This window comes from Saccopteryx leptura, chromosome 13 (assembly GCF_036850995.1).
Source record: "Saccopteryx leptura isolate mSacLep1 chromosome 13, mSacLep1_pri_phased_curated, whole genome shotgun sequence".
Classification (NCBI taxonomy): Eukaryota; Metazoa; Chordata; class Mammalia; order Chiroptera; family Emballonuridae; genus Saccopteryx; species Saccopteryx leptura.
In genome coordinates, this window is record NC_089515.1 from 8,793,392 (window position 1) to 8,811,524 (window position 18,133).

An 18,133-nucleotide genomic window follows, 5' to 3' on the forward strand; every position below is an offset into this window, starting at 1 on the left:
AGAGAGAGGGATAGACAGACAGGAAGGGAGAGAGATGAGAAGCATCAGTCCTTTGTTGCGACACCTTAGTTGTTCATTGACTGCTTTCTCATATGTGCCTTGACTGGGGAGCTCCAGCAGAGCAAGTGACCCCTTGCTCAACCCAATGACCTTGGGTTCAAGCCTGTGACCTTGGAGCTGGTGAGCCTTGCTCAAACCAGATGAGCCCGCGCTCAAGCCGGCCCTCGGGGTTTCGAACCTGGATCCTCTGCATCCCTGTCTGACACTCTGTCCACTGCACTATGGCCTGTTCAGGTGGTATTTCCACTATTAAAAAGTTTTACAGAGTTGACTGCAAAAGGGGATGGGAACAAAAAGGAAATTTTAGGTCTTGCTAACCTGAGTAAGCTATAAAATAAAAGTATGATAAAGTCATTATTGAGGTCTTTACTGTAAAGAGAAAGATGGCGAAGCACTGATGGTGCCGTGTCTGCTCTCTCATAGCTGGAGACGCCCCCCGGAGGGCCAGATTGTGGCTACGGCTCCTTCCACCAGCAGTACTGGCTGGACGGCAAGATCATCGCCGTGGGGGTCATTGACATCCTTCCGCACTGTGTGTCATCCGTGTACTTGTACTATGATCCGGATTACTCGTTCCTGTCCTTGGGTGTCTACTCTGCACTACGGTAAGATTGCTTTGGACAGTTGTAATGGGTCATGTAGAACCATGATTCCTCCATTGATTATATTTCATTGTGTAACAATAGAGACCCTCTTGTGATAGTGCATAACACCTTGTTGCTACAGTAGTCTCATACATTGGCATTTAGGAATACCACTTAGAACGGAGACTAGTTTCCTATGGTCATCCCCTAGCCCCCTGGTCGGCAAACTGTGGCTCATGAGCCACATGCGGCTCTTTGGCTCCTTGAATGTGGCTCTTCCACAAAATACCACATGCAGTGCTACCTCGATAAGGAATGTACCTACCTGTATAGTTTAAGTTTAAAAAATTTGGCTCTCAAAAGAAATTTCACTCATTGTACTGTTGATATTTGGCTCTCTTGACTCATGAGTTTGCCGACAGCCTTTTAAGGCGTCCGTCCATCCGATCTAGTCTCTGAGAAGTCATTGTATTTGTGGGATGCTTTTGTTCTGTAGATTACGTGTTTACTTAAGCGCCCTTGTCAGAACCACTTAGTAGTGTTCCTTAAATGGTATATTTGTTTTTTTCTTGTTATCACTATTGAATATATAGTTTCATAAAAGTTAAATGAATCTGGCATAAATGAATTAAAGCAGTGTGTGTTTGTTGGAAGAAGTACGCAGTTGTATAGAGTTTAGGAATGAGGGGTCTCTGACTCTGCTTGACTTTATGACATTCATCAAGCAGTGATTTCCCTTTAATGTCCGTGGCTGCAAATATGTGCAACACAGCACAAATACTCTGAAGGTCATTATCCGAGCAGTAAAGAGGTGGGGATCTATTCCTGTTTCTGTGCTGGCTCGTGCATAGTGCAGTAAAGAAAGGGGGCGGGGAATCGAGGAGTCTTTCTGTTTGTCTGGGAGCTCAGGTCTCTCTTCTCCCTCTGGCATTGTGTCATTCTTTCCTCTACTTTTTCCAGTCCGTCTGGCTGATAGTCACGTTTTTACAGCATGGTAAAAAATACTTTGAGATGCCTGGTCTGTGGTGGCACAGTGGATAAAGCGTCGACTTGGAACGCTGAGGTTGCCAGTTCGAAACCCTGGGCTTGCCTGGTCAAGGCACATACGAGAGGCAACTACTACAAGTTGATGCCCCCCCACTTTCTCTCTCTCTCTCTCTCTCTCTCTCTCTCTCTCTCTTTCTCTTTCTCTCCCCCCCAACCTCTATCACACACACAAAAAGGAAAATAATACTTTGGAATTATTATTATTTTTGACAGAAACAGAGATTCAGAGAGAGGGACAGATAGGTATAGACAGGATGGGAGAGAGATGAAAAGCATAAGTTCTTTATTGCAGCTCCTTAGTTGTTCGTTGATTGCTTGTTCATTGATTGCTTTCTCATACGTGTCTTGACCAGGGGGCTGCAGCAGAGCGAGTGACCCCTTGCTTAAGCCAGTGACTTTGGGCTTCAAGCCTGTGACCATAGGGTCATGTCTTTGACCCTGTGCTCAAGCTGGTGAGCCCACGCTCAAGCCGGCTGGGGTTTTGAACCTGGGCCCTCCATGTCCAAGTCTGATGCTCTATCCACTGCACCACTGCCTGGTCAGACTCAAATTATTTTAATTATTGTGTATATGCCTTTTATTTCTTGGATTATAAAAGTAGAAAAGTTGACATTTTTTGTTAATCACCATATGATATATTTAAAAAATTGGTCAATAATTGATTTTTTTGTGTGTGTTTTAGGGGCCCATGATTTAAAGAAGTTCTCCATCTTGGTGTTTCAACCCAAACCTGTCTCTTAACACCAAGTTAAAGCACATTCATAATTATATAGTGTCTACAACTGATCTCTGTAATGATCTTTTACTTTTCTTATATATGTAATTACATTTTTATAGATAAACCAAAAGGTATTCATGATATCACTGAAATTGGAAATGATCATTTGAAGCAATCACATTTTGTAATTTTAGAAGTATATTCTATTTATTTCAGGAAAAGATACCCTTCTTTGTACCAAATTCAGTTAATATTTTAAAATTATTGCCCTTTTTTTTTCTGTCTCTTTACAGTTGTAGCTATGGATTTGTCTGAACTTCGCAGATATATATTAAGGATGATATTTTTCCTACACAATAAATCCCATCTTGTATGTGAAATATTATTTCATGTCTCCATAATTATGAGACTTAGACATCCCACCTCATTTGAGATAATAGTTAATTCACAGCAAAATGAGACCGAGTTCTTTTTATTGTTTGGTACAGCTCTTGCTAGTTCTCGGGCTGGAGAGCGCAGGGTGCAGAGGAACTGAGCATGGAGAGTGGGGAGTGGCCGGCCTCACGGAGCCACGCCCCTGCCGGTCAGCTCACTGAACCAGCCACTGCTGAGTTTATGGAAGAGGAAGGAGAGCCAGGTGGCGTTTCAGAGCTAGAGTGGGGAGGGAGGTTCCTAGTTGCCAGTTTTGTTACTGATTTCAGGGTAGTTCCGTGGGCTCTCTTAACGGTATGTCGTTTTCCCTCATTTCTTCAGTTTCTTGAGCAGTTATTTAATAAATACAGAGTTCTATGTTTTAATCTATAATTAATAGACACTTTTACATATCTAGTCTGCAGATTTTAAAAAATGTTTGAATTGGAGAGCATGAGCATGGCATTTATTTTCATTTTCTTTTTGAAAGACGAGTTTTAGAAATATAATTAATTTAACAGATGTTTACCTGAGTTGGGTTTTTTTTTCTTCAATTGAATATATTGGGGTGACATTGATTGACAAAATTATACAGGTTTCCAGTGCACAGTTTGCAGCATGGCTTTTGTATCCCGTATTGTGTGTGTGCTCCCCTGGCCCAGCCAAGTCTCCGTCCATCGCCATTTGTCCCCTCTATCCCCCGTCCACTTCCTACCTGAGTGCTCTTCATGTGCTCTAACACTGTTCATAGACGTGAGTATGCCAGGCAAGGTTTCCAGCTCTGTCAAAACAGACAGGAAATTAGAAGACCGAGAACGTGATTTTCAGTGCCCTGTTGTGCTGTGACGAAAATAAACTGATGGTAGGCACGAGGCCATTTTTATATCAAGTGGTCAGGAGAGACCTCTCTGAGCAGCTGGCATTTAAGGATCCAAGAAAGAAGAGAAGGGGGCAGCGATGTAAAAATCCGAGGGTAGAAGTCCAGGTAAAGGGGAAGCAAATCCAAATGCTCTGAGGTGGTTAGAGTAAAGAGAAGGAATGTCCCATGGGCTAGATATTGGGTGAATATAGAAGGTGTTATACAAGGAGGGCAGAGAGGCAGGTGGCATTGGTGAGCAGGGGGCAGGTGAAGCGTGACAGCAGGGAGGTTGGATTTTATATAAGTGTGACATCAACCCCAGGTGAGGTTGAAGCATTTGGCACGCTCACCTGATCTGCTCAGTGAATAATAACAAGAAACCATATTAAATAGATCTCTTTAATTTCATGCTATTTGAATTTTAGATTAACTACTGTCTATGCCCAGGAAGTATAAAATCTGAACTTAGGTGTATTTGCTCAAAGTAACTTAGACGGTTTTTTGGGTGCTTTTTAGTAAAAATCATCTTACAATATTTTCAAAATAGGATTTTCTTTCAACACTTTGATTTTTTTTTTGATAGCTTAGTATCAAATTTTATCAAATATTTGTCATCAAATTATATAGTACTTTGAATATTGGAACAGAATTTAATGGTATCTTCATCTGTATTCCTCTTTTGGCAGAGAAATTGCTTTCATTAGGCAACTTCATGAGAAAACGCCTCAACTCAGCTATTATTACATGGGTTTCTACATTCATTCCTGTCCCAAGATGAAATACAAGGTACAGTTGATTTCACACACGTGTCTGCTGTGGCTTCCAATTATGAAAATTAGTGCTTTTATACTTTCTCATCATAATAGTTTAACTCGCTTGTACATTTCTAATGTAAATCATGAGTTATTTTTAAATGTGTTAAACTTTCCATAGAATCTAGCTTCTTCATTGCCTTGAATAGTGCCTATCTGACAGGCACTTAATATTTGTTTAACACAGGCAATAATTGAACACATAGAAATCCTAGCTGTTCTGGGTAAATTGACATGTTTTTTTCAAATGGATCCTGAGGAAAATTCACTGAAAAGTCAGGAAATTGGGGGAAAGTATTATAATTCTATCACAAGAATTAAAGCTGAATAATCATCATAGAAAAGTTACTGGTTTGAAGGAGTACATCAACAGTCTAAACCAGGGGTAGTCAACCTTTTCATACCTGCCACCCACTTTTGTATCTCTGTTCGTAGTAAAATTTTCTAGCTGCCCATCAGTTCCACAGTAAAGGTGATTTATAAAGTAGGGAAGTAACTTTACTTTATAAAATTTATAAAGCAGAGTTACAGCAAGTTAAAGCATATAATAATAATTACTTACCAAGTACTTTATGTCGGATTTTCGCTAAGTTTGGCAGAATAAATCTTAATGAAACAACTTACTATAGTTAAATCTATCTTTTTATTTATACTTTGGTTGCTCTGCTACCGCCCACCATGAAAGCTGGGACGCCCACTAGTGGGCGATAGGGACCAGGTTGACTACCACTGGCTCTAAACCAAGGGGAGGTTGACATTTTTAGGAAAAGGACAGGAGTGTGGAGTCACAATCTAATCAGCTGGTCTTGTTTGTAACTATAGTCATGTTATGGTTGTTTTGTGGCCCTGTCTGCTATTAACAATGTAAAAATAATATTAACCAGTTTATGTACAAAGTACAGTATGTGAGTGGTGTTCCAATAAATAAGTTTTGGAAGCAAAATAAGTTTTTAAGTTTTTAATTTCAGTTTGCCATTTCCTGTAGTTCTACTAACATGTTAAGAGATCCAAATGTTAGATTATTGGAAATAGTATGTAGTAATTTTGCTGGCATTTTACAGTGTTTTAATATTCTTTATAGGCTAATTCTTGATAACACTACTAAAGTTAATTTTTCTTAACTAGTTTTTTTTCTTTTCCAAGTGAGAGGAGGGGAGATAGACAGACTCCCACATGCGCCCCAACTGGGATCTCCCTGGCCACCACCATATGGGGCTGATCCTCTGCCCATCTGGGGCCATGCTCTCTCAACCAAGATATTTTTAGCCCCTGAGGCGGAGGCCGCATGGAGCCATCCTCAGCATCTCAGCATCTGTGGCCAATGCACTCGAACCAATCGAGCCATGGCTGCAGTAGGAGGAAAAAGAGAGAGAGAGATGGGAGATGGGGAGGGGAGGAGAAGCAGATGGTCGTTTCTCCTGTGCCCTGACTGGGAATCACACCCAGGACGGCCACATGCATGGGTCAACGCTCTACCACTGTGCCAACCTGCCAGGGCCTTATTAACTAATTTTTAAGATAGCCATATTAATGAGTAAAGAATTGGAAGAATATTGGAAGTATTTTGGCCCTGGCCGGTTGGCTCAGTGGTAGAGCGTCGGCCTGGCGTGCAGAAGTCCCGGGTTCGATTCCCGGCCAGAGCACACAGGAGAAGCGCCCATCTGCTTCTCCACCCTTCCCCTTCTCCTTCCTCTCTGTCTCTCTCTTCCCTTCCCGCAGCCGAGGCTCTATTGGAGCAAAGATGGCCCGGGTGCTGGGGATGGCTCCTTGGCCTCTGCCCCAGGCGCTAGAGTGGCTCTGGTCGCGGCAGAGCGACCCCCCCGGATGGGCAGAGCATCGCCCTCTGGTGGGCAGAGCGTCGCCCCCTGGTGGGCGTGCCAGGTGGATCCCGGTCGGGTGCATGCGGGAGTCTGACTGTCTCTCCCCGTTTCTAGCTTCAGAAAAATACAAAAAAAAAAAAAAAGAATATTGGAAGTATTTTGAGAATAATTTAGAATTTCAGAATTTCACATTTCTTACTTTCAAATCCCCAAAGTTAATCTCTGTTGAGTAATGAGCCTATAATTAATAAATAAATAAGAATAAACTTTTGCATACTCACGGCTATAAATCTTTTGCCAGTCCCTGTACATACTTTTTAAATTGAGCCTTTGTTTTAAATATATTTCATGTGTTTTCTAAGCCATATTTAAAAACTAATATTTTATGTTTTCAAAATGTTTAATACTTGCAGGCAAAGCTTAGTTTATATTCTTTACTTTGACCCTTTTCAACACATTTCAAAGATGCTTGATTCCCTTTGAAAGTGAAAATTGGAGTATATAGAAATGGTGTTAGGTATAATTTTTAAAACTCTCTTCTCCACGTTGTCTCAGAGTGCTGCTGTGGGCCCTTCTGTGACCTGACGGAGGTGCTTTGACTGAATTCTTTACCCAGGCCTGTCTGTGGCCAGCGTAAACCGTGATTGCCGGCAGTCAGCTCTGGTACTGTGACATGGCCAGACATCAGATAGCCGAAACTGCGGAACGGGCTCAGAAGTGTCAGAAAAGAAACAAAAGGCTAATTCATCTGTGATTAATCACTCTTAAACTCAGTGCCTCAGCTTGATTGTGGTCTGCCAGCATCCTGGATTCTGCAGGCATTTGCCTAAAAGAAGGTGGCTGGCCTTACTTTTATAAAAGCCCCTACAAAAAAAATAGGAGTTTATAAAGCTACATCTGCAAAATCATGTGCTACTGAAATCCCCCAGCTCCCAAGCTTTTCAGTTTTCTGAGCAGGCAAATTAGCAAATGTTATTTCACTGCAGTCTCACAGCCCAAGGTGATGCATGTGGGGACACGTGGTAGTGACTCTGCTGCTGCTGGTCTGAAAGGAATACCGGTGATCTCATCTGTCACCTACAGCCCAGGACAGAACACCACAGCACATATTTTTCCTGATGTGAAAATCCAATGAGTTAGATGTAGTAGAAAAAATGACCACAGCATAATTTTAGTGAGGGATTTTGGATGCCTCCTACTGGCAGTGGGAGGTAAAAAAAAAACTTATATGCTCATCACAAATTCTTGTTTTTAAAATTGTCACATGTTAAATTTTGTCACATCAGAGTTAAAAGTAGTTCCTAACGGGTCTTGTGTTCTAAAGTCTCATTCCAGATGAGAAAATTGAAGTTCCATGTGGTTATTTGCCCAGAGTTTGCATCAGCTCACATTTTATTTTTCACATCATGAATGAGCGTATGAAGAATTGAAATACATATAACTGGCTCTGTTTATCAGATTTATGAGGTTTAGATAGCTTTTTATTCTAGAGAATCCTGAAATACTTGCCTATTAATTAAAAGTGAATGTTAGGCTCTGGCCAGTTGGCTCAGTGGTAGAGCGTCGGCCTGGCGTGCAGAAGTCCCGGGTTTGATTCCCGGCCAGGGCACACAGGAGAGGCGCCCATCTGCTTCTCCACCCCTCCCCCTCTCCTTCCTCTCTGTCTCTCTCTTCCCCTCCCGCAGCTGAAGCTCCATTGGAGCAAAAGATGGCCCAGGCGCTAGGGATGGCTCCTTGGCCTCTGCCCCAGGCGCTGGAGTGGCTCTGGTCGCCACAGAGCGATGCCCCGGATGGGCAGAGCATCGCCCCCAGGTGGGCATGCGGGAGTCTGACTGCCTCCCCGTTTCCAGCTTCAGGAAAAAAAAAAAAAAAGACCCCCCCCCCAAAAAAAGTGAATGTTATTTGGGAACTAAAAGCATTTAATCAGTTTCTTATTTTCTCATCCTTCTCAACTCTTTTCCCACGATAAAGTAGAGAGCTTGGAATAGTACATAATTGCTAACCTTTGGGAAACTTTGATCATCATTGGAGCTTTTGAAAAAGACTAGTGTTTGAGCTCTGCCCTGACCTAATGAAGACAGGGTCCACCTCTCTCTTCCCTAGCCCCATCCTCGGACTGCCGGGCACTATTTTATGTGCTCTTGAACCTCCCTTTCTGCATGCTGTCTCTCACATCTAAAAGGTCACTCACCTATTTCTGCTCATGCAACTTGTGGCTTCCTTTCCAGACCGAGCTCGTGCACCAGTTCTTCAGTGAAGCCATCCTCTGTCTCTCCCCACTTCAGCACCCCACCCCCCGCCCTGCGTGCTGAGGCTGGAGGTCGCCAGGTTTCTGTGAGCTCCCGTTGTTTCTCAGTGCTTTGCCTTAGCTCGCCTTGCACGCTGTGTGTAGGTGTGTGATCGGTCGGTGTTCATGGAGGGTTGGCTCTGTGTGAAGGAACATCGTGCCAGAAGCCAAGGCAAGAGGAACATGGCCACACATGGCCCATGCTTGAGCAAACCGTGTCTTACCTGTCATTGTCCCAGTGCTGAGAAAATTAACTGACAACAAAGAATTCTCTGGCTCAAAATGTCAGCAGTGAGTTTGGGAAACCCTGTTCAAAGGGTTACTCCTTGCCATTGAAGTCTGTAGGGCTTCCCAGTTCAGTTACTGTGGTAATATGACTACTGCTGTCAAAAAGGAACTGTCAGGAAGATTAATCTTGGGTTCACCATAACAATGTTGAAGTAAAGATTCCCGTATGACACACTGAAGAGGAGTTTCTTATGTCTAATTCATGACCCTGCACAGCCATAAACTCATTGAAGACCCCAGGACTGTCTTAAATTTTCTTGGGGAGGCTTATGTGTAGCCTTTGTGTCGACTTAAAGGTAATTTAGTGTTTTGTACAATGGGAGCTATCTAGCAAATCTTGAGGCCTCTGAGAGGAGCAGCCACAGCAAGTAAGGTTAAAATGTCCAGAATCTGATGCATACTTTTTTTAGTTCTAATGTGCATGGTAGGGTCTGTCTGTAGTATTTATAAGTCATTTTGTTTTCCCCGCTTTGTAGAAATAAAAAGAAACTGTACCACTTTATAATAATAACCAGGTGAATTGATTTACTCTTATCCAGCAACTAAATTCAGTTCATCTTTTTTAGTTATACAGGCTCAGTTTTGGCTTCTGAAATTGTAAGAAGGGAAGTGATACTCATTTTCAGCTTTGCTGAGACTGAGGGGCTTGGCCCATCCTGTGCTCGTGGTGGGAACCAAGCTGTCTGAGGATGCACATGTGCATGTGTGTTCAGCTGTTGTTCTCACTGCTATTCTAAGTGGGCGCTGATGTTAGAGTGCAGCCGGTTCCCCTCCCTCACCCGGACTCTCTGATCTCCTTTCCCTCTTGTATCTGTACACACTCCGCTTCTTATGCCTTCCTCTGTGGTAATAAGGTGCTCGCAGGCACTCGGAGCCTGCTGTTGAAGTCCGTGGCATTAGCTTAAAGGGAAGTCACCGAGGAGCATAACCCTTCCGGATGTGCAGTGGTTGGCTGAAACGACAAGGCCAAGAAGTGGAGGGAGCCCAGAGTCTGCTGCTGGGGGGGGTCTTCTCGTCATCACCCCCCTTCCATCCGGTGCACGCCACCGCAGAATTGTCTGGGCTGGTGACTGCGTGGGAGGATTGTCTGCTGGACAGTCTGTAGGGTCTCACACAGCTCCATTCAGCCCAGCCCTTTACTTGTCTTAGTGGGTCTCTTCTCCAGATTCCTTACCCTCTGCCTGAGACACGCCTTTGCTTGTCAGGGTGCCACGTTCATTCTCTCCGCCCGTTCATTTCTCTCCATTCTTGTCGGTTTCAGTACACGATTCCAGTAGTGTGTCTGACCCCGCTTTACCGTCCTTTCTGATGTGCCTTCAGACATTCTTCAGTCATGTATGTGTGTGTATGTATCACTTCCGATTTCAGCTCTGACCAGTGGTGACTTGCTTATCCACTCGGCCTCCTCTGCTGGGTTTGTCCTGGACAGAGAAGTCCATTGCACGCAGATGTCTGCCTTGCCCGTGGCCCTTTTCTGAAGGGAGCTGCTGTTCCTGTGGCCTCTGCCAGAGGAAATGCAGCCTTCCTGTGTAGGTCACCATGCTAAGTACCATGTGACCCTACCACCTTAATCACTATTAATTGGACTAAATATGGGTGCCTGCCCCAGAGTAGGTCAGTCTAGGATAAATTAATATCATAAAGTTCAGCATTCAAACTGCGCACTGACTAGTGGGTGACTGAAGCAATCAGATTCTCAGGGAAGTTTAGACTGAGACTACAGGGAGAATCAGTAGTTAGAGGGGGCAGTCATAGAGCCACCAGAAGATGGTAACAAAAGCTCTGAGTTAGATTAGGGCTCGATACATGGGTCCATAAAGTTTGAATTGTAACCAGTTTTATACAGAGGCACATTGATCCTGAGGGTATCGTCTATGGATGTCCTTGATCTGGATTTCAAAGGGGTCTGAGTCCAAAGATATTAAGATGGGAGAGTGGTGAGACGGAGTGTAACAAAGGGCACTTCCTTTTAGGAAGGATAAACCAGTTCATTTTCTATTTTACTTTTTCTGTTTCTCTGAAAATTCTACACTAGAAGTTCACGTACCTTGACTGACTGTGCTCTTCATGAACTGATCAAGTGTTAGCTCAGCTCCCTGTTCCTACAGTGCTTTGGATTCACTTGCGTACTGATACATTTTATAGTACCTTTTCTGAGTCATAGTGCTGATGGGGGGGGGGGCTGCTTTGATTTCAGTGGAAGTACTAAGAGGTTACTTTTGTTCTGTCAGGACTTCCCCTCCTTAGTCTGCAAGTTCTCTAGAAGATCATAAGGAAAATTGACGAACCCGGTGATGTCAGGCCCTTGTGTACTAAGGGAAATAAAAGTTCTCTTTTTAACTTTATTTCCCATAAGAGAACAGTGTGGCAGGAAAAATGAGGAGTACCTCAAACAATATGAAAATAGATAATTGTCTTTTGCTATTTTTGTTCATTTTTTTCCTTCCTTAGCTTATTTCCTTTTCATCCATCAGTGTGACACTGTCTCTGTTCTGACAATTCCCATTTTTCTTTAACTCTTCTGTGGGGTCCTCTACTCTTCCACTTTGGCCCCACCCCCAGGACATCACACCCCGGAAGTGTGGGGGATCAGCACTGTGTCCTGTTAGTGGTGGCGCCCTACCTTGCTGCTCCCTGCCTGGTGCCTTGAATCTGTTCCTTTTGTGTTCTGTTCATCTGGGGATGCCTGTGGCAGTCTCAGTGCTCAAAACAGGGAGACAATACCTTGTATGCATGCATGTCTATTTTTATCCGTTTTTATGCCAGTACTTGTTATTGCAGTGTTGTGATTTAATTCAGTATCAGGTAAACTGATGAATGATGTTTTTAAAAATAGTTATTTGCTTTAAACTTAATTTGAATACTTGGATAGGTTAAAGATGAATCACAAATATGGAGCTGCCAAGTTAGTTGTGAATCAGATACCTAAAAAAGATTTTTGGGAAAATAAAAACCTGGAGAGATTCTACACTTTCCTAAGTATCTAAATTCTCACTGTATTTTTAAAACCAAGTCACAGAAAGTTGCAATGATGGATCCTCAGAGAAAAAGGCTTTGTCCTGACTGGCTGGTGAATGTGCAGTTCTGTGTTCTGACTTAGAGTTTAAGGCAGGGGTCCCCAAACTACGGCCCGTGGACTGCATGCAGCCCCTTGAGGCCATTTATCCGGCCCCGCTGCATTTTCAGATGGGGCACCTCTTTCGTTGGTGGTCAGTGAGAGGAGCATAGTTCCCATTGAAATACTGGTCAGTTTGTTGATTTAAATTTACTTGTTCTTTATGTTAAATATTGTATTTGTCCCCGTTTTATTTTTTTACTTTAAAATAAGATATGTGCAGAGTGCATAGGGATTTGTTCATAGTTTTTTTATAGTCCAGCCCTCCAGCGGTCTGAGGGACAGTGAACTGGCCCCCTGTGTAAAAAGTTTGGGGACCCCTGGTTTAAGGCATGTGCGTTTGTATGCTGTTCCTCTGTGTACTCCGAAATGGGCAGTGCCTGTTAATTCAGCAGCAGTCCTGGTCACTTGGGATGAGGCAGCTTTTGCTTTAAATTATTCTATAATTTTACAGTTGAAGATCCTCGAGCAAATTGTGATTAAATTGTTCTAACAAGTAAATATTGCCACATACACTGCTCACTAAAATTAGGGGATATTTTATCACTTCATACTCATTTTGAAATATCCCCTAATTTTTGTGAGCAGTGTAGCTGACAAGCCTTTCATCTTGGCATGCTAGTAGGGTGTGACAGCAGTTGGAAATGTCTTTGTGCGCCTGTGCTTCCATAGTTGCCATGAAGTGTTTGTCAAGTCAAAGCCATGTCTAGGTCCCCCTCTTCCATCTTCCTAGAGCCTGAGTCTTGCTGTTGCGCCCCAACCTGTGTTGGTGTGTCTGCGACTTGGGTCAGATCCTGCTGTCACTGTCTGCTTGTCTGGGCTGCTTTTAGTTTTCTGGAACCGTCTCAGTTCTTGCTCACATGTTCTCTGTGGTTTCCATATTTGACCATTCATAGTCTAGACTCCCTGCCGCAAATCAGATCCTCATCTGACAACAGCTTTAAAAAAATTAGTCTTTTACATGTTTAATTTTGGATACATTATGGGAATGTTATCTCTTTCATACATCCTTAAATTCACAATAATTGGAAGGGATTTTTGTTTTTTTAAAGAAACCTTTTAATTGAGGCATACTATAAATATAGAAGAGTGCACAGCCCACTCAAGATAAACATGCCCATGGATCCTCGTTGTCTCCTGGAAATTGAGATTTCTCTCCCTGGCAGTCATTCTGGAGACTGCCAAATGTAAATATTTAGGTTGACAGGCCAGATGGCCTGCTGCTGTGGCCAAAGCAGCCAGGGAAGGTATGTAAACAGATGGGCGTGGCTGCACTCCGGTAAGCACTTACTTATGGACATGGACATTTGAATATTGTATAGTTTTTGCATGTCACAAAGTATTCTTCTTTTATTTTCAACCCTTGAAAACTGGAAAAACCATTCTTAGGTTGCAGGCAGTACATAAGCGAGCAGCATACCAGATTGGGCTCATGACCATGGATTGTTGACCCCCTGCTAATCCAGCCTATGTGTATCCAAATTAACATGATGATCATCTAGCACAGGGGTCCCCAAACTACGGCCTGCATGTGGCCCTCTGAGGCCATTTATCCGGCCCCCACCGCACTTCCGGAAGGGGCACCTCTTTCATTGGTGGTCAATATTGGAGTACTGTATGTGGCAGCGCCGCAAAGCGCAGCATCACTCATGTACAATACTACTTCCGGTGATGCGGGACGCATGTGTCATGGCTCCGGAAGCACGTCATACCACTTGTTATGGCTAGCAGTGACAAATATGGAACCGGACATTGACCATCTCATTAGCCAAAAGCAGGCCCATAGTTCCCATTGAAATACTGGTCAGTTTGTTGATTTAAATTTACTTGTTCTTTATTTTAAATATTGTATTTGTTCCCGTTTTGTTTTTTTACTTTAAAATAAGATATGTGCAGTGTGCATAGGGATTTGTTCATTTTTTTTTTTATAGTCTGGCCCTCCAACGTCTGAGGGACAGTGAACTGGCCCCCTGTGTAAAAAGTTTGGGGACCCCTGATCTAGCATATTATAGCCATTCCCTTATAAACACAAAACCCAAATATCACGGCAATTTGCTTTGTGAAGCTCAATGATAAAATTGTCATGGTGTCTCTAGAATACATCTTACCAACTTGGAATACAAACTTTAAAGTGGATTCTTACCTACATAAACTTATACTACTGAGGTCATAAACCATGAGTGATTCCATAGTGGTTTAGAGACTAAATATACTGCTCACAAAAATTAAGGGATATTTCGGAATGAATATGAAGTGATAAAATATCCCCTAATTTTTGAGAGCAGTGTATAATGATGATTGTTTGATTACCATTATTTACTTTTTCATTTTTTTATTTAACTTTCCAGGTTTTTAACAGTTAAATTTTTCTGAGTTTAAAATATTATGTATTTTATCAATTATGAATTAACACTGCTGTGAGTGCTTTATAGTATTATTAAAAAAAACACACATTTATTGTCACTCACGTGATGGTACCTTGGGAAAAGCAAATACAGGCATGGGCAAAAAGTAGGTTTATAATTATGAGTATGCAAAACACATTTTATTCTTGTATTGTTATTTATTATTGTATTCTTTCTGTTACAACTGGAAACCTACTTTTGCCCACTCCCATATTTGATTCAGCGAACATTCACTAGGCCTGCTCTTGAATGAGGCACTTTGAGGACCCTCAGTAAGTCACTCTACTTGTGCTGATGAATCAGGCGTCGGCCCTGTGTGTAAGGAACTCTTGGATAGGAGAAGCGTTTGCAGACCTCTCCTGTAAGATTGAATGTGGCAAGTTCTAGAAAGAAGGAGCAGAATACTGGGTGAGCACAGATGCATGGTAGAGAAAAGTATGTACTTATTGAATCTGATTTCCCCCCCAATTTTGAAAATTTGAAACTACAGAAGTTAAAAGAATAGTACAGTGACCACCCCTGTACCTTCATGTGAAGTCACCATTGGTCAGCATCTTACCACATTTGTTTTATTTCTCTGTATGTATATCTGTACAGGTTTGTGTATGTGTGTGTGTATATGTATGTTTTCCTGCTAAATAATTTAAAAGTAAGTTTCAGAGATTTGACATTTCGTCCTTGGTCCTTCAGCATGGGTCTCCTGAGAACAAGGACACTCTCATACTCAACTGTAGTATAATAAATACCATTATCACTTTCAAGAAATTAAATGTGCTCACAATAAAAAAATCAATATGCAATCAATATTCAGCTTTCCCAGTCTTCCCAGTAGTCCATTTTATTTCTTCCCTCAGTCTGGGATCTTATCAAGGATTATATATTTTAATTAGTTTTATGGGTTTTCAAAATGTCATTTAATCTATAACTGTAACTTTGCTTTTTTTTTTACTTTCACATTGACATTTTTACGACTTTAGTGTCCCATAATTTGATTTTGTGTGGTTTTTCACAATTTTATTCAGGGAAAACTTTGGTTGGAATATTACCCAGGTGATGTAGTGTTAGTGTTAGGACACCACATCTGGAGTCCCTTACTGTGTTTGTCCCGTTAGAGGCAATAGTAAGTTTGCTCTCTTGGTTCAGGTGGAATCTTCCAGATTTCTCCTGCAGAGCTGCTTGTTCTCATTGCAGTAAGTGAGCTCTCTAGGCGTGCTTTGGGACCAAGTGTCCTGTACCTTTAATCTTTTATCCACTAGTACAATCTTGCTCTTTTTCACAATTTCTTCTGCATATTAAGATTTTTAAGACATATGCCATAATTCCAGTTTGCAAACATTTAAAATTTATATGTGTTCCCTTAATGAAATACTGTTGAACTACAAATCTATTTTCTTATGGAATTTGAACATTGATTATCATTTTGTCAGGAGATATCAGAGTTAAGATCAAGTTCCCACAGATGAAAGAGTTTAGTTCAGATCTTAGTTTCATGCCTTTTTATGTATACACAGACTTTTGAGCCTCATCTCCTTTATCTGTATGTAAAATGGGGATAAGCATCACTCCCGATAAGATGATTGTAAAGATTATGCTTGACCAGACGGTGGTGCAGTGGATAGAGCGTTGGGCTGGGATGCAGAGGACCCAGGTTCAAAACCCCGAGGTCTCTGGCTTCACGGGCTCAGCCGGCTTGAGCACAGGCTCACCAGCTTGAGTGTGGGATCATGGGCATGACCCCATGGTTGCTGGCTTGCAGCCCAAGCTTGCTGGCTTGAGCCCAAGGTCTCTGGCTTGAGCAAGGGGTCAGTCACGTCACTCAGTCTGCTATAGCCCCCTGGTCAAGGCACATATGAGAAAGCAATCAATGAACAACTAAGATGCTGCAACCAAGAATTGATGCTTCTCATCTCTCTCACTTCCTGTCTTTCCCTATCCCTCTTTCTGTCTGTCTCTGTCCCCAAAATGAATGAATGAATGAATAAATAAATAAATAAGATTAATGACATAGCACATGTAAAGCAGTTAGCATATTGGCCAGCTCATAGTAACAACTCAATGAATATTAGCTATTATAGTTACTAATAGTAAAATATTTAATTATACATGGACATCATTTTTATTTAAAATTAGTAGTTTCATGTTACAAAAAGAAGAAATAAACATTTGGTCTTTTTAATTCACATTTTATTTTATTTTTTTATAGTTTAATGTATTTTAATAGCAAACTTACAGGAACAGCACAGAAGACAGACAACATTAAAAACATACTTGCATGTAGGACAACTCAGTTAGAAAAGTATAGTGAATGGATGGAATCTACTGTATGATAAAAATGCTACAAACACCATTTAGTTGCCATCAATAAGAAATTTACTTGTTTTAAAAAAATCCAAATGCTGTCATTGTCCAGAAAAATTTAACAGGTTTATTTATATTGTTATAAAGTTGAACTGCTTAAACTTGTTCACTGAAACATTTTGACTTGCATTAATACTTTATGTCCCCACATTTATATTAAAAAAATTCACACATAAATGAAAATGGAAAAACCGCCAATACCTGATTTCTGTCCCCTATTTTCAACTTGCAATCATATACTTAGGTACCTTTTGACCCCATGGAAAAAAAATATCTAATGTTCAGAACTACCAATAACAGGAAGAAGAGAAATTTTTTTTAAAGAATGAAATGGTTCCCATCATAGTGGATTCTTAAGCACGTTCTCCACGTATGCGGCGTGCTAGCTGGATGTTTTTTGGCATAATTGTTACACGTTTGGCATGGATAGCACACAGGTTGGTGTCTTCAAAAAGGCCAACCAGATAGGCCTCACTTGCCTCCTGCAAAGCACCAATAGCTGCACTCTGGAAGTGCAGATCTGTTTTGAAGTCCTGAGCAATTTCTCACACCAGGCGCTGGAAGGGAAGTTTGCGAATCAGAAGTTCAGTGGACTTCTGATAACGTCTAATTTCACTAAGTGCCACAGTACCAGGCCTGTAACGATGAGTTTTCTTCACCCCTCCAGTAGAGGGTGCACTCTTGCGAGCGGCTTTGGTGGCCAGTTGCTTCCTCGGTGCTTTATCACCGGTCGATTTGCGGGCAGTCTGCTTGGTACGAGCCATGGTATAGAGACCTCTTTACTACCCCCCTTCTCCTTCGGCTGGAGCTTGACGAGCTAGAGGCGGCGCTGGCGTTAGAGAGCGACGGCCTAATTCACATTTTATTAAAAGATATAATTAACTTCCTTTTTTTCTTCCTGATGCTTATGGATTCTAAATTTTAGATGCTTTTTCCATGCCCTTCAATTTAGGCTAGATATTTTGCTAGGAGTGCTTTGGAAGACTTGTATCCAGTTGTCTTGTATGATTCTGTGCCTTCATCTTGTCAGCACTTTATGCTGCTGTTGTAGGAAAGAGACTTGGGCTCACGGGCTATACTGGTCCCCGGCACTAAAGCTAAAGACCTGGGTGAAGGCTCAGTGCATTTAGTGATAGAGTTCAGGTCCATTACTCAACACCCAGTGAAGTTTGAGGATAGTTCAGACTCCTTTAGTAAACAGTCTATGGGAAGGTAAATGGAAGTTAGTAAGCATGGGAACGATCATAAATTACCAGGAGTATGTCAGAAGCTTCCAGGGGCCAATTTAAATGGACTCCCACTGACCAAAATATGGACAATTTGAGCGTCAAATAGGACAACTGCAGTGGATTGAAATACACGAACTATC

At 42.0% G+C, this 18,133-nt stretch overlaps 1 protein-coding gene and 1 pseudogene across 4 annotated transcripts in view; one reads left to right on the plus strand and one right to left on the minus strand.

Moving 5' to 3' along the window:
* The window catches only part of ATE1 (arginyltransferase 1), a 141,956-nt gene that overhangs the window by 58,933 nt on the left and 64,890 nt on the right, over positions 1-18,133 (plus strand). For all 4 annotated transcript variants that reach the window (XM_066355734.1, XM_066355733.1, XM_066355730.1 and 1 more), the window contains exons 9-10: positions 484-665; positions 4,366-4,465. In XM_066355734.1, coding sequence (XP_066211831.1) covers positions 484-665; positions 4,366-4,465 — 282 coding nt within the window. The remainder of the gene's footprint in view (positions 1-483; positions 666-4,365; positions 4,466-18,133) is intronic.
* LOC136384534 (histone H3.3A-like) lies at positions 16,589-17,592 on the minus strand (annotated as a pseudogene).